The sequence below is a fragment of the Peromyscus californicus genome, unplaced genomic scaffold, assembly GCF_007827085.1.
Source record: "Peromyscus californicus insignis strain IS unplaced genomic scaffold, ASM782708v3 Scaffold_9__1_contigs__length_137607984, whole genome shotgun sequence".
In the NCBI taxonomy this organism is placed as follows: Eukaryota; Metazoa; Chordata; class Mammalia; order Rodentia; family Cricetidae; genus Peromyscus; species Peromyscus californicus.
This window is the reverse complement of record NW_026294617.1, coordinates 116,201,015-116,214,330: the sequence shown is the minus strand read 5'-3', so window position 1 is coordinate 116,214,330 and position 13,316 is coordinate 116,201,015. Positions and strand designations below refer to the sequence as shown.

Here is a 13,316-nt window from a genome sequence, read left to right as displayed (position 1 = left end):
AGCCTTTTTTAAAAGGTTTTACTTCCACAGAAAATAACTTAAATAGAAACAGGAAGTAGTATCATAAATTAAAAATGTATCTATCAAACAAAACATGGACATTTGAAGGATTTAGTTGTACAGAAAAAATGCCATGGGATTATACTGATCCCCATATTTTCTGGGCAAACAAATAACCGCAATGGTGAATGCACACATGTCCATGCACAACTGTGCTATGAAAAGCTCCCACTGCTAGAAATGATTTTTCACTAGAGATATCAGCTAAGTAGCTTCAGTGGCACTTACGAAAAGAAATTTAAAAAAGAATACCTTGAACAGCTTTCCTTCTATTCAATACTTTCAAAAAGGACACACCAAAGGATTCCAAAACAATAGCCTTTCCTCCTCAACTTCCATTCATGTTCTTCTCCCTCAGATCTTGTATTTCCAGCAGTCCACAGAACACTACTAAGCATGCCATGCCAACACACACTGCAGTGCTGTCACTCACGTGCTTTTCTGGGACTACAGACCACCGTGGGAATTCACCATGTGAATCCCCTCCAAAGACTCTTTCCCTTTGGAATATTGGTGAACACTTCACTATGGCTCTAAGATAGTATTTCATCAACTATATTGTCCCAAATTTTGCTCCCTGCTGAAACTGTGGCTCTTGTGATCTGCCTTCTATGTAAAAAGAGTGTCTAACATTACGTTAATCAACGGACACACCTGGTCATTCAGCGATGTCTGACAATCAGTAAATGAACATTTATTTTGCCCTTACACATGAAATATACCTAATATCTAAATATATGACAGAAAACTCAATCTTATCCCTGCACTAACATTATTCAACTAAGACCTTAATCCTAAAATGCAAAGTACTCTTTTGTCAGAGAATTGTTGAAAATATAATTAATTTGAGCTATGTGAAATACTTGGGATAAAAAAATATAATCACACCTAATAAAACATAACCAAACCCATATTAAGTAATGTTATTTATCTCAACAGTGTATGGCTTTGGTGTAAAAATAACTGATTCTATAACATGAATTTATTTTTCCAAATGCAGCATCTATGATTCCCTTAAAGAAATTCTTCACTCAAAATAAAATAATCTTACTTTTGCCCTCCATAAAAAGCCAACTTTTGTATCACTCATAAACCACTCCATTCCTAGAATGCATACTCCAATAGCGCTCTCCAAGGCCCATCTCCACACTAACCACCTCCAGTAGTCCTGTGCATCTGCTATCATGCTGCAGTCCTTTAGGTCTCTAAGGCATTGCATTGCATGACCATGCATCTATCACTTTTCAAATCTTGTCTTGAAATAGCAACTACCTCTGTCCCCCATCTCAATTTTCAGCTTTCTTCCTTCGGGCATCATGTTTTGTTCTGTATGGTTCAGGGCCTCACACAGGCTTGGCAAATGCTCTCCAACACCAGGCTACACCTGCAGCCCAGGAATCATGTGGAAATCACTCTTTTGCTAACAGGTATTTACACACAGTCACTAAAAACAAGTGAACTATATAGATAACCATGTTTTAAATCTCCCTTCTTCCTAGTCACTGCATACACTGTGGCTACAGAATAACAGGACTGAAAAAAGAGCCCACTGATGTAGCTCAATGGGGGACCAATTATCTAGCACACACAGGGCCTGGGTCCAATCCCTAGGACCATAGAATAAAAAAGAAGAAAGAATGAGGTATGATGTTACTCTAGTTAAAAACTAAGGTTTATAAAAATTACTTAGTATTTATTTAATTATAAAGTAAGTACAGGGTTGGGGATTTAGCTTAGTGGTAGAGCGCTTGCCTAGCAAGCACAAGGCCCTGGGTTCAGTCCTCAACTCTGGAAAATAAAAAATAAATAAATAAATAAATAAATTTAAAATAAGTACAACATGAATAGTAAAAATATACCAAGCTTTGTAGTAAGGTTTTTGTTGTTGTTGTTTTTTAACATTTTTAATATCAAACAAACTGCTTAGGATTTCTTTTTTATTTTATCTACAAGAACAGTCATTAGAAGCATAACTTAAAAAGTGACATACTGCAGAAGATGTTCTTTAGCTTGGAGTACCTGCTTGCTTGTGGTGCACAATGTCCCAGGATGAGGCTGATTATAGTTGGCCGGTCCCGGACCTTCCGAAATACACTTCTTAAACCGCTTTTCTCGGTTTTGCAGACTACGGCCTCCTTTTATTTTATACTAAATTGGAGGTTAAAAATTATGAAGTAATTCAAGATTATGGATTCCCATTATGATTATGATTCCTATTTTATCAACATAAAATATTAACAAACAGTTTTAAAATGAAATCTGAGAAAGTTAAGGCCCTTACTGAAAACAAGTTCTTCTAAAAGAGAATACTGAGATAATAATTGTAGTTATCAGTTTTGACCCTAAGCTCAGACCAAAATTTACTATACTTTAGAGCATTCTAAGGTAGTACAATAAAGGAATCAAAGACAGGAATTTCCAACCTCCCAAGTAGGGTTAAAATAGACTGTGTTGCAGATCATTGGAAAAATGGATACTTATGAACTGGACTTTCAGAGTACTTCAGTAACAAGTCTGGCCTTCCGTGCTAACTAGTTTTATGTTAACTTGACAAAAGCTTATCATTGAAAAGAGAGAACCTCAACTGAGCAAATGCCTCCATAAGAAATGGCTGTGGGCAAGCGTGTTGTGGGCAGCAGGACATCTCTGGGCTGGTGATCCTGGATTCTATAAGAAAGCAGGATGAGTATGTCATAAGGGGAAAGCCAATTACAGTCCTCCTCAATGGCCTTGGCACCAGCTCCAGCCACCAGGGTCCTGTCCTTCAAAGGTGAACAGTGATGTGTAAATGTAAGCCAAACAAACCCTTTCCCTCATAAGTTGCTTTGGATCATGGTGTTTTATCTCAGCAACAGGAACGTAAGACACAAATTAGTACCAGGATAGCAGGGTAATTGTTGTGACAGACCTGACCATGTTGCTTTGGGGAGGATTGTGGAAGGACTTTGGAACTTTAGTCTAGAAAAGCCACTGAGTGTTGAAAGCTTGGTGAACTGTTCTGTGGGAATTTGGATGGTAAGTGTGGAGTGAAATGCAGATGATAGAGGCCTGGCTTGTGAAGTTTCAGAGGAAAGTTTGAGAGTCTCTTAAAGATTCTAATGGGGGGTGGGCTGGAGAAATGGCTCAGCATTTAGGAGTACTGGGTGCTCCTCTAGAGGATCTGGGTTCAATTCCCAGCATCTGCATGGTGCTCACAACTGTCTGTAACTCCAGTTCCAGGGGATCCATGACACGAGGCATGCACGTGGTGCACATACATATGCATTTAGGCAAAATACCTGTGCACACAAAATAAAATAAATAAATCTTTTTTAAAATTATTCTATTGGGGCCATTTGCTATTTTGAATCTGTGGTTCTTGTCAGCTGAGGCTGAGGAATCAGCTGTGATTAACAAGAGGCCAGCACTACTAAAGTGAACCTTATGCTTTACTGGGAGAATTGGAGCTGGTTAACTAGAGCTGAGACACTAGTGGTGATTAAGAAGAGACCAGCATCACTGAAGTGAGATCTTCTGGGAAGGGTATCCTCAGGGTCAGCACACAGAAGCTGTGTTCCAGAAATGGCCAAGGTTGTACCTCGTGCTGACAGGCAAATTTAGTCATGTGTAAGAGTCTCTCACAAGTGGCACTGGTTCTGAAGGTATGAAAGAATCATGGAGAGCAGCTGAGGCTTGGCACTTCCGAGAGGCCAGAAGAAGCCACTGATGAAGGTGCACCCTCATTAGCAGTCGAAGGCCTGGTTTAAGGGGTCATGCAGAGAGTTGAGGCTTGGCACCTTGAAGAAATCCTAGAATACAGTATTAGTGAAAGTGCAGCCCAATTGCAGCAGAAGACCCCAATATTTTGGAGACTCCAGGGCCATGGGATGAACAACACCAAGGACAGCAGCAGCCATGGTGGAAAGCCAGCCTGGGTCTAGGAGACAAGCTGTGTAGGCTGTAGAGAGTGGGACCAGAGAAGTGATCCAGGCCCTGTGGAGGAGCCCAAAGCATGGTGAGTGGATCCCAGAAGTTGGATACTGAAATTTACACTGTGGGACTTTGGTTTGGCTTTGTTAGTATTAGATTGTGCCCTTGTTCTTCCCTCCTGGAACAAAAATTATTTAATTTATTTTGATTTTACAGGAGACCACAGTTGAGGGACTTTGAACTTTTAAGGAGAGTTTGGGGTTTTACTGAGAGTTTGGATATTTTAAAGGGAATAATTTTGAAAGTGTTTGGATTTGTAAAGACTGAAACTTGGTAAGTTTTCAAAGCATTGTGTATTCTGATATTGATATTAATGCATGATCTTGGGAGAGACCAGGAAAGGAAAGGTTGTGGCTTAATGGTGATGTGTTTGCATGTCACGTTGCTAAGGAGTCAATTGTACTGACTAGTTTGATGTCAACTTGACAAAAGCTACAGTCAGCTGAGAAGAGGGAAATTCGATTGAGAAAATGCCTTCATAAAATCTGGCTGTAGGCAAGCCTTTTGAACATTTTCTTAGTTAGTGATTGATTTGGGAGGACCCAGCCCATGGTGTGTGTATGATAGGAGAGGGGACACCCTAGGCTGGTGGCACTGGATTCTATAAGTGGGCAGAGTAAGTCATGAAGGAGCACCATCCTCCAGGTATCAGGTACTGCTTCCAGGTTCCTGCCCTGATTTCCTTCAGTTATGAACAGTGATGTTTAACTGTAAGCCAAATAAGCCCTTTCCTCCCCAAGTTGTTTTGAGTCATGGTATTTTATCACAGCAATAGTAACCCAGACTAAAACGCCTTTCAAGCTTGTTCATGATTAGTCATTTTTATAACGCACATATTGATTATTTATAAAGAACTTTATACAGGCTTATTAGATAACAGTTTTCTGCTCATCTTAGTCTTAAGAACTCTTTATTCATAAAACACATTAGAAGGTATTTTCCACGCCTCATCATACTAAAAATCTAGATTCTCCAGAAGCAAAAAGTTACCAACAGACTAATGGCAAGTTCACATTCCAATAAAATTCCAAAAGTTATAAAATTTTATTCAATGTAAAAAATATACTGCAGTATCTTTGGAATATACATTATTTTTGAGCATTAATGAAGCCATTTAAGTTATTTTGGTCAAAGACCTATGAGGCTATGCAAAAACAGGAAACAAATGAGACATGGCATGGTTATAGACTTAAAGTACAACACAAAAGTACGCCACTGCTACCTGTATATCTTGACCATTTGTACAGTTTTCAGACATCAAAATTCATTCAACAGTCCAATTCTGCCATTCTTGTGGACCACTGAAACATACAATCATCTTTTGTATCATAGCATACCTAGACTAATGACTAACACATAGGCAATCAAGGTCAAATGCATCCATCTTCTATTATTTGAATTATACAAACACAGATTTAAAAGAGGAAGATATGAGGGGAAAATAAAATACAAGTGGCACTTTATACTACTGATACAAGAAATATGGGTTGGTTTTTATTGTTTTGTCCTTGGATGGGTTTTTTGTTGTTGTTGGTTTTGGTAGTTTTTGTTGGTGGTGGTAGTTTTGTATGATGATTTTAACTGTTTTTTAGCCTAAGCTTAGCCTTGAACTTACAATGCTCAGGTTATAAATGTATGCCACAGTTAAGCCTGGGTTAGTCTTAAACTTGCTGTACTGGGATTATAAATGTATGCATCTGGTTAAGAAAACATGGTTGTCATTAACTCAGCAATTATAACACCATAAACACACCTGTGCTTGTGATACATTGTAGTGTGCTGGACCTGGAGCAGCTTTTCCAGTGTCGGAGGAAACAGCATAAGCACTTTCTCTGGAACTCAAAGAAAGAAATGGTGCATAGCCATCTATAACAAAAAAAAAAAATCACCACTAACACATAATATTAGATCAGAAAGATGCCTGAGAAAATATACTCGATATATATAATCATTTAGTACCCTCACAATTAAGACTATATTTTCAGAACTAATAGCTATTCATACAAGTTGTTACTTTTTAATTCTCATGTAGCATTACAATTTTTATTAATATCCATTAAATATAAGACCCTATAGGAATGAACATATTGAACAACTGAAAAAAAATAAAATTCTCTTTTCTTTTTTTTTTTTTTTTTTTTTTGGTTTTTCGAGACAGGGTTTCTCTGTGTAGCTTCGCGTCTTTCCTGGATCTCGCGCTGTAGACCAGGCTGGCCTCGAACTCACAGAGATCCGCCTGCCTCTGCCTCCCGAGTGCTGGGATTAAAGGCGTGCGCCACCACCGCCCGGCCTAAATTCTCTTTTCTTGTGTGTGTGTGTGTCTGTGTGTCTGTGTGAATTACCCATCTGTGTGCATATGTGCATGTATGTATCCAGGTGTGCGGGTTTCTACATAAGTGCACAGAAGCCATAGGTCGGTATCAGGTGTCTTCTTCCACCACTTTCCAACTTACTTTTTGAGGCACGGTCTTTCACTGGTCCTAGAAATTTCAAAAGTTTGACTAGCCTAGCTTGCCAGTGAATCCACCCTACCCCTGCACTAGGGTTTCAGAGCAGCACCCTGTGATTGACTGTGGGTGGCACTGGGGATACAAACGTGGATGCTCATGTTTGTACAGCCAGCACGTTAGCCATCATGCCATTTTGCCAGCCTTTTTCTCTTCTAATCTTATGTGACCTAGCTGATAAAGCATTCTATCTACAGAAAACCAATGTTTTGTAGTTTTAAATAGCAAATACTGTCTTTTTAAAAATATACATATAGACAGCACTAAAGATGTATCTCAGTGTTAGAACACCTGTCTAGGATGAGGTCCTGGTTCAACCCCATTACCGAAAAAAAACATTTAGAGAAATATCCAAGATGCAAAGAATTTAAACCAAATTGACAATGGTTTGTTGATAATGCTTTGGCACACAGTTAGTGCTCAGCAAATATTTCTTGACTGCCTAATAAACTTCATTGGAACAAGCAATCATGGTACTACACAAATCTGGATAGCCTGATAAATTCATTTTAAGAAGAGAAAAAGGACTTCTTAATATCCCCATATTCATATTATTAATGTTGGAGTATATAGCAAATATGTGTGGTTTAAAACTACATATATAAAAATGGGCAATGGAAAAAGAAAGCTGGTATTCATAAAATCTTCACTGAAGTTTTCCAAAATTAGTCACACAGACTCTCCTGTTAATGAACTGGAGGACACATGGAGTATGAATACAAGAAAAAACACAAGGAAATGAAGACAGTTGTGATGATAATTTCTACACAGAAAGGCTCTCTTCTGTTTTATTTGTAGCTTTGTACTCATGTTTACATGTTTCTCAGAATTTCCAACTGTGCTAGTTTTCCCCAAACATGGGACTGAGAGTGCTAAAACTAGAACAGTTCCATATGACCAGAATGATGGATCGTCTTATCATAATATTCTGCACAATCAACAATAAAGAATAACTAGCATTCTACATTACACATTTAGTTGGTCATTCAAAAATACTGAATATTTTATTATGTATACTGTAAGTCTGCATTATAATGAAGGTACAGTAATAACACAAAAACCAAGTTTCAAGTGATGGAGAAATTAGGTAAAGAAACAATTATATTACTATCTGTGCTGCCAATAACTAAGGTACAAAATATAAGAGAGGGTTCTAGGGAATTCACATTAGTAGAGTTTGATTCAGTGTATGCAGATAAACTGACATATGAAAGGCCAACTTCAAACTGACAGAAAGGAGAAATTAAGAACACAGGAGGAGAAAAGATTTGAAAGGAATGAATTCAGTTTGGGGTATATTGAGTTTGATGTGCCAACAGCAAAAGATAAATCAAATTGGCACAAAGCAATACAAGTGCATTTGGAAAAAGATGTCCAGTATGTGATGAAAAGACAAGCTATGTAGCCACAATGACAGCCACAGCCACAATGACAGCCACAAAGCAATAGGCATTATTCACATACAAAACAACTAGGTCACTAAAGCAGACACTCATCTGGGAACACTTCAACCTATAGAGCAATTACATAAACAATAATTATTTAAATCTATATATCAACTGCACTCTCTGATGTGGATTCTCTATATTCTGATTAGCTAGTATAATAAAATCATCCTTGTTGCCATACACATAGGTACATCAATAGAACCACAGACAATCTCCTTCCATCCTGCTCTGGTGGCAGATAAGCCTTCCCCTTCAAAGAAGAAATCTACAAAAGAAAATATTTAGATGAAGTTGTCCAACTTAGATAGCTAATCCATACAGACATAGAGACAGCTGCCTTTAGACTAGAATAGCTGTCTCTAGGGAAATTTTGTTTTGGGAAGATATGCTTCCTTCTCAGATTAATTGTGAGAAAACAAGGCATAGCTCTTGTTTTCTGTGAAATTTGAGTATCCATTCTCTTATCCATTCATAAAACCACAGCAGCTCAGTCCTGGTCCATTCAAGAGGCAAATCCTAGATATGTTTGTTATTCCTGATCAAATGTCTAAAACCAAGGCAATCAATTAGTATATTAAATAGAATTTCTTGAGGAGAATGTGGAACTAGTATACCAGAGGTCTAGCCAAACAAGATAAAAAGAGGTTGAGAATAACCACTTAAGGCTACAAAAACCTGTTACTCTTGTGAGGCTTGCTGTAACAATTAAGTTATACGAAGTCCCAACATCTATCCTTCCCACATCGGACTCTTAGCATATACCTGATCTTTCATTTAAATAAGTATGCACATATCTGCATGGTCCAGTGAGATACCTAATATAAAGATGCATGAAGTAGCATGGTAGCTGCTTATGAATTGTCTTGCCGAGGAATCCAGCAGAGAAATGGACAGAAACACTTATTCCATCAATTATAAATATGCTGTCCTGAATAGTACAAGCACGCACGCACACACATGCACAAACACACATACCTAAGAGTTCCCAAGCACAGAATTTCTTAATTTATGTTAAAGGTGAATAAAATATAATCCTTTAAGTTCGTATAGGGGGCTTACTGTTTTGTTATTGTTTTGTTTGTTGTGTGTGTGTACACATATGGGTGACAGATGACAGACTTGTTGGAGTCAGTTATCAAACTCAAGTCATCAGGCTTGGCAGTAGGTGTCTCTACCCACTGAGCCACCTCACCAGCCTCAGAGAAATCTGTAATGTAGTTCATTAGTTTATACTTTACTACAAGGGAGTAAATAGCATGAATACTGCTCTCAAAGAGTTCACAGTTTAGTGGGACTTTCATATATATTAACAGTAATAATAGAACCAAACTGCTATCCAAAAGAAGTCACCATAAGTCAGAAGAGGGAAAAAGTAAGAATTTTATTTCAGCTGACTATCAAAAATAAATAGGAACATGCCAGGTGAAGGAGGAACACAGAACATATTGGATACATGTATTAGCAGGTAGAAAGGCATAAAAATGACCGAGAATGATCTTAAGAAAATTATCAAGTTAGAATTGCTGAACTGTGGTCAAGTGTAGAAGCAATGTGCAGCTGTTTGGAAAGATCAGACTAAGTGGAACACTAGACCAAGGATGAGAACATAAAGAATTCTATTGCCATTGAAGAGTTCAGATTTTTAACCCTGGTGTTACGAAAGTTTGTTTTTGTTTTTCAAATAAGGTATGTTTTCTAAAAAGATGAGTCTATCCACAAGATGAAAAGATGAAATGAACACTGAGACACAAGCAACATGCTAGTGTTGAGAAAATATTAAGTTGGGGTGGTTATGAAGAGAGGAAAAGACTTTCTGAGAGATTGTGAAGATATAACCAATGGTCTTAAAGGCCAAGAGAAATGGCCAGGCAAAAAAGGAAGCTAGAGTTCTAAAGCTTAGACCAGCCCGAGATGGCGATGAAGGTGATGAACAGTCCTGCAGACTTAAAGACAGGAGAAAACTTATCTTGGAGATATACATCTAACTCTGTAAAGATTTTGGGAGTAGCTGAACATAAATAGTAATTGAAGTTACAGCTATGAATAAGAAATACAATGAGCAAAGCAACAAGTCAAACATGGAAGTGCAGCGTCTTTTATGTATGATTGGTAGGAAAGAAAATAAAGGTCCCTTGATCACCGACACACATGACTTAGCAGCAGGAAGAAGAACCAGGAGAAAGCAACAAAGAACGTAGTCAGCTGCACCAAAATAAAGGCTATAAAAGCAGCACAGGTGCCCATCGCAGGTAAATACTAAGATGCTGAGGAATAAATGCTTATAACAGCTCGACTGTATTTGACATGTTTCATAAATGCCGAGGACAGAAGCAGAAAAGCAGTAAAATTTGAGATCTGAAATACAGATGACAAATTTTACCATGTCCAGAGAAACTTAAACCAACCATAATCTGAGCAGGGATGTAAATAGAATACTAACTCCTGGACTTTGAAGGGGAAAAACATGGCATTTTATATATATATATTGAAAAATGTAGGCTTACCAAAAAAAAAAACACTATAATTTGGATAGTATTAAATTTAAAAAAAAAAAAATCAGAACTTCAAAAGCAGAAAGCAAATTAATATTTATTACAAGGTGAGCCTAATTCACGAACTGAAAAATAATTAAAAGAAAAAGCAAATAACTACTTAAATTATCAGTTCCTAGGCCACCTCTCAAGAATATAACTTTTCAAAGAATGTAGAAAGGGGTTCTTAGTAAGTATGAAGCTGGGAATAGTCAGATAATTTCACTGTCTGGGGGGAAAAAGAATGGGACTATCTGTAAGTGATAATACAAATTAGAAATGTGAAAAACTATATCGTAGGAAATAAATTTGATTAAGGTGTGTGACAACCATAAGACAAGGGCGGAAGCAATTACTCAAGACTCGTTTTTTTATAAAGTCAACGGAGCCAAGGAATCAAAATCCTAGCTCTAGTGTTTTCCGACTTCACGTATGTTACATTGCTGGGTTTGACTCCTAAGGGCAGGCTGAAGGCAGGACGCCTGTCCCAGGAGGCTGGCCTTCAGCGTCTTACCTGTGGCCCCCTGCTTAGGGAAAGGTACCTGGTAGGACCCAGGACCCACGTGCTCCTGGGTGCAGCCACCGTGGGCCAACCCGAGCCAGCGCGGAGCACGATCGTACATGGCGGTGAGGGGCGGGGCTCGCGGGACTGAAAACTGGGCGGGCACTGGGCTCGGAGCCTGAGACCGCAGCACCCCTAGCGTGCGAGCGGCCTGCGGACGAGCTCATTGGCACCAGCTTTCCGCCGGGGCCTCTGGCGCCCAGGTAACATGGAGTGGACAGCGGCGGAGTTCCCGCCGACAGCCAGCGCCAGTTCAACTCAGTGTTCGAGCGCCGCTCACAGAAGGGAATTAGTCTCCAGAACTTCCGGCTCTGGCTCCGCCTAGTCCTCTCCTCCCGGAAGTCTGAGAAGGGGGGAAGCGGGCGGGACTCACATAGGGAGGTGCGTTTCCGGCCCGGCCCTCGGAGCATTTCCGGCGGAGCTCTGAGCTGCTTCTGTGAGGTTGCTCTCTGTGCAGAGCAGGGAGACGCTGCATTTGTCGCTGTGCCTCTGCTCACCTGCGTGATTGCTTCCCGTCCCCAACTACTTTCATTGTGCAGAAAAGCCCTAAAAACGCGTTAGAAGGAGGAGAATTAATTTGACTTTTATTTGCTGTCCCTATAATCAGGGTGACTGGGAAAACTCAGGAAAAAAAAAAAAAGGAAATGTCGGGAACCTTCACTCCTGCCACACATGCATCCACATAACAGAGTCACCCCCAATCCTAACCTGTGCGCAATCAAAACTTCTAAAGGAAACCCGGGAGTGCGGAGGGTTGTAGGTGAGAACAAACAAGGGTAAAGGGAAAGTTCGCCAACTTAAGCAAGGCAAGTGCAGGGTCTGAGAGTGAGTGCCTCTGGTGTTGGATACCTGTATATGGCAGCGTTGTCTATAAAGTAAAGTGAAGGCATTGAAAAAGCCCAAGCACTCTCATTGAGCCTTTTAACCTTCAGCAACAGGAGCCTGGCTTTTGTAAAAGGCATAAGGAAAGTATCAGAATCCAAATATCTATTTGACTGTTTTTCCAAAACTTGCACAGCTTCTGAACATCCTGAAAGGCTTAGGCAGTCCTACCATGGCCAAGTCTTAACCCCCTGTGCCTTACCCCATGCCTTAGTTTATCCCTAATAAAGATTTCAACATAGTTAAATTATGTCATACTTACTTTGCTACTTAGTTCTCTTCATTATAGACTGGATTAATTGTACCATCTCTGTTACAGTGCTCTCCATGAAGGTGTGTGTTTCCTAAGGATGAGTCTCCTGATGTCTTCTACCAAACAGCTAGCTGAATGATTTACTTACTTGAAAAATTCTTATTGGCAAGTGTATAGTTCTCTTGCTCTCTTAAGTTAACCAGGATACAAATATAACTAAAGTCCATGTCCTTGGTTGTTCTCTAGTTGGAAAAGACATGAATAATCCAAGAAGTGGCAAGCAAGATGTACAGAATATTACAGCATTTGGAAGCCTTCTTTGTAATGAATTGTTAAACTTTCTTATTGACTTTAGTGCTTCCCACATTCTTAGAAAACCCGTAATAGTTCTCTCAATGTTATTTTAACTTCATTTATCCAGTCTGTAGCAAGATCCCAATCAGAAGATCTAGAATAAATTTACCATGGTATACTAGGAAAAGTCACAGATAAAAGGAGGAAAATCTGTGTCATTAAAGGTGTTGTTTCCTTTAACCATCTGTTTGTTGGACATTCCTTGTACATCATTTGCTCTTGATGATCCAAACCAGTATGTCAACCCGGACAGCAAGTTCATACAGACTATAGCATTCACAGCCTGGTTGTGCTGTAGCAGTGGGGTAGAAACTGAAAAAAATACACAGGCAGAAAGTGAGATGAGGATTTATTGAAATCCACCAGCAGGGATGCTAGCAGGGGAGAGAGTGACCATACTCACAGTGAGTGTAGAGAGGAACATATCACAGCCCAGAGCATCTCTCTGCAGCTGAGTGTTCCTTTTCAACTGCAGAGGGGTGCTCCATGCAGTGGTGGCCAGCTGCACCAAGAGCATTTGTGTTCATGGTGCTTTACATTGCACCTAGTTAACACCAGGAAAGGGACATTGTAAGTCAGACCACATAAGCAGTGATTTCATTGGCTTCCTAGTTTGTTTTGTCCTTGTATGACCAACATGCCAAGGAATTACTGAATGATCCTATGTGCAGGAGGCAGGTTTACTCTGAAGATAACCTAGCTGGCCCCTGTTCCCATGATGTATGAGAAGGAATCAGTTACTCTCTAGAT

The 13,316-nt window shown here is 39.4% G+C and overlaps 1 protein-coding gene across 1 annotated transcript in view; it reads right to left on the bottom strand.

Moving 5' to 3' along the window:
• Stpg2 (sperm tail PG-rich repeat containing 2) overlaps positions 1-11,381 on the bottom strand; it is a 432,046-nt gene extending 420,665 nt beyond the window's left edge. The window contains exons 1-3 of the mRNA XM_052731729.1: positions 11,030-11,381; positions 5,783-5,895; positions 2,080-2,208 (exon numbers count right to left, since the gene is read on the bottom strand). Coding sequence (XP_052587689.1) covers positions 2,080-2,208; positions 5,783-5,895; positions 11,030-11,138 — 351 coding nt within the window. The 5' untranslated portion in view covers positions 11,139-11,381. The remainder of the gene's footprint in view (positions 1-2,079; positions 2,209-5,782; positions 5,896-11,029) is intronic.
• Between the last annotated feature and the right edge of the window lie 1,935 nt (positions 11,382-13,316).